Source organism: Octopus bimaculoides, chromosome 21 (genome assembly GCF_001194135.2).
Source record: "Octopus bimaculoides isolate UCB-OBI-ISO-001 chromosome 21, ASM119413v2, whole genome shotgun sequence".
Lineage (NCBI taxonomy): Eukaryota > Metazoa > Mollusca > Cephalopoda > Octopoda > Octopodidae > Octopus > Octopus bimaculoides.
In genome coordinates this window covers 20,899,615-20,902,722 of record NC_069001.1, presented here as the reverse complement: position 1 = coordinate 20,902,722, position 3,108 = coordinate 20,899,615, and the positions used below count along the sequence as shown (strand labels likewise).

The 3,108-nt window shown below is 32.4% G+C and overlaps 1 protein-coding gene across 1 annotated transcript in view; it reads right to left on the bottom strand.

Annotated features, from left to right (window-relative positions):
• Window positions 1–609: 609 nt before the first annotated feature.
• The window catches only part of LOC106869944 (annexin A7), a 161,780-nt gene continuing 159,281 nt past the window's right edge, over window positions 610–3,108 (bottom strand). Inside the window, exon 17 of the mRNA XM_052975313.1 lies at window positions 610–2,186. Coding sequence (XP_052831273.1) covers window positions 2,064–2,186 — 123 coding nt within the window. The 3' untranslated portion in view covers window positions 610–2,063. The remainder of the gene's footprint in view (window positions 2,187–3,108) is intronic.

The window sequence follows — 3,108 nt, the reverse complement described above, 5'->3', positions numbered from 1 at the left end:
ATATATATATATATATATATATATATATATATATAATTATATTACATTATATTATATCAACTTCAGCTTCAATTTTATGTCTATTTTCCGGCCTGGTATGGGTTGGATGTTCTGAGAAGATCCACCAGATTAGAGGACAATGTCTTGCTTCTGTGTCTCAGTATTGGCATAATTTCTATAACTATAATCCTTTTCTAATGCCAACTACTTCACAAAATGTTTGTTTCATAGCACCATAACTAACTCACAAGACTTATGAACCACCTCAACTGAGAGGGAAGATAAGAGATAAGGTGAAGCATTGAAAGTTTGAAGTATGATGGGAACAAGTTTACCATTTTGGAGAAACCAGCATGAGGTGCTACCCAGAATTTTTTTCATGCAGTCTTAGCTTTGAATAGTTATTCCAGTCTAATGGTTAGTTAGTATTGAGTACATTTTTGCATCATTGCAATTCCTACCAGTATGAAGCCATAATCATCTGTACACATTCAAACACACATACCTTCATACATATAACTGTGTGTATGCACAGATATATGTATATATAGTGAAAAGGTTAAACAGTTTCACATGAAGAAATTTATATTAATAAAACAAGAAGATGAAAATGTTTTCAGAACTTTATAATTGGATAAAAGAAAGTTTTTACATTTTTATCAAAATATGCTACTGGTTTCAATCACTTTAAAAGATGATTTAGTCATTCTGTGAGGAAAGTGAAAATAAATTGAAATAAATTTATTTAAATTAATCATTCATAATATTAGTTCTGGAAACCATATGCTTTTTCTTACATTGTGCTGGAAGTCTAATTCCTTCTTATGGCTGTTGTGTCCTCGTAGTTAAAGCAGTTGCAATTGTCTGTTTTTATTAAGGAATGGTTACAGTAATAACAGCAGCAATGCTATCGGCTGTAGTAGTCGAGGTTGTGGCCAATCTAACTAGTAGCATCAGAGCAGCTTCAGCAAAAGTTAAGGGTGGTGGTAGTTGTCTCCCTTCTTCTCCCACAGCTATTTAGAAGTGGTCAGTATTTGGTTATGAAGGTTGTTTCTTTGTTGATGTGTTGTTGTTGTTGTGCTGTATGATTGCTCAATTGATATTAAAAATAGCAAAAGTTGGTTGTTTCTTATTTGTCTATATATTCACTGAGTCCTATGTGTCTGTAAACCCTTATTTTAATTTATGATCTATGCCAAATCAAGAGCTGTCTTAATGACACATCTCCTCAGTTATTCCCGTGAATAATAATTTCTCTAGTGCATCTGAAAGCTTAATCTATACAATTACATAATCAAGATGTGGAGAAAACTACATAGTTTAGCATGACTAAGACTGGCAGAATATTTTGATAAAAATGTTAATACTTTTATTCATGGTAATGTTCTCAAAGCAAGTATGGAAACTACTCCAAATGCATTTCAGTGTTATACTGCCTCGGCAAAACAAACTGTCTTCCCAATATTGACAGTGCAATGGAAAGAGAATGACTAAGTAAATGTACATTTGTAGAAAAGTAGAAATATTCAGAGAATAAAAATAATTTTTGCATGTTGTACACATGTTAAAATATTTAAGTTAAAGAGAACATATTTAACATAAGAGAACACAAAAAATTTAACTCAAAAGTAAGTGTGTACATGTACATGTGTATGTATGTATGTATGTCTGTGTTTATAGTTGTTCTTTTATGTATTCAAATTATATGAAACACTCATTGGAAAGTTTTGTACACTTAGTCAATAATTAATTTGTGTGCGCATATATGTACATATCTAAGCACATCCATATGTATCTCTGTGCATGTATGTGTAGCTGTGTGTGTGTGTATCTGTATATGTATCTGAATGCATTTATCTACATGCTATGTTTATATATGTATATTTTAATTTTTATTGAATTTTAAAATAGAATTCTAAAAAAATAAATCACAACAATATTTTATAAGTGAACAAGATAAATTTCTTCTAACAATTCTGAAACAAATAAAAACAAACAAGGGAGCCGCTGTGCAGATTACATGCTTCAATGAAAATCGATTTTCATTTGTTTTCCACAAGTTTTTACTGACCAACCAATGCCAGCAACAGCTTCTTATAGTCTCCACTTGTATCTGAAGCAATTGCATTATATAAGGGCTTTCCATAGTTTCTCTGGTATGCATCCTTAATGTTCTGCAAATCAATCTGAAAAGAAAATAAATAGTTTCTCATGAGAATGAATGAATGAATGAATGAATGTGTGTGTGTGTGTGTGTGTGTGTGTGTGTTTGTGCAGATTAGTATGTTTTATGTATGTATTCTCATGCATATAGTTACATATCTAGACATGCTCATATATATTTAAAAGATAAACTTCTGGAAAGTTTTACAGATTTTTACAGCTCCAGTGATGGATTGAATCTGTAGTTTTCGAATTAGCTTTCTTCTTTCTGATTTTCAGAAACCTAATTTCTCAAGATTGGTATTTAAGCAGTGTGTTACACATCCTAGGGCCCCAATTATTACAGGTATAAACCTGAACTTGTAATCTGGATAGAGTAACTGCAGATTTCTCAATAGTTCAGCATAGGTGTTCTCTTTTTCACTGATCTTCAGCTTTATGTTAACATCCACTGGGCAGCTAATTTACACAACCATACAGCTTCCCTTCTGTCTGTCTGTCCGTCCGTCTGTCCGTCTGTCTGTCTGTCTGTCTGTATGTATGTATGTATGTAAGTATGTATGTGTATGTACATATGCACATACATATATATATATGTTTGTGTGCATGTATATATGTATGTATATATATAGGTGCTTGGCTCAGTGGTTAGTGTGTTGCATTCATGATTGCAAGACCATGGTTTCGATTCCTAGACAGGTCGGTGCATTGTATTCTTGAGCAAAACACTTCATTTCACATTGCTCTGGGATCAATTTGTCATCTATGTGGCACATGGTGCACCTGTACAGGTAATGTCAATTTGATGGAGGGGATGAACTTATGTAAACATTTGATCACTATAAGCAAATCATCTGTGTGGCTGTTCGGCAAGAAATTGCCTAACCCCCATGTCATCTAACAATGGGAGAGTATATATATATATATATATATATATATATATAT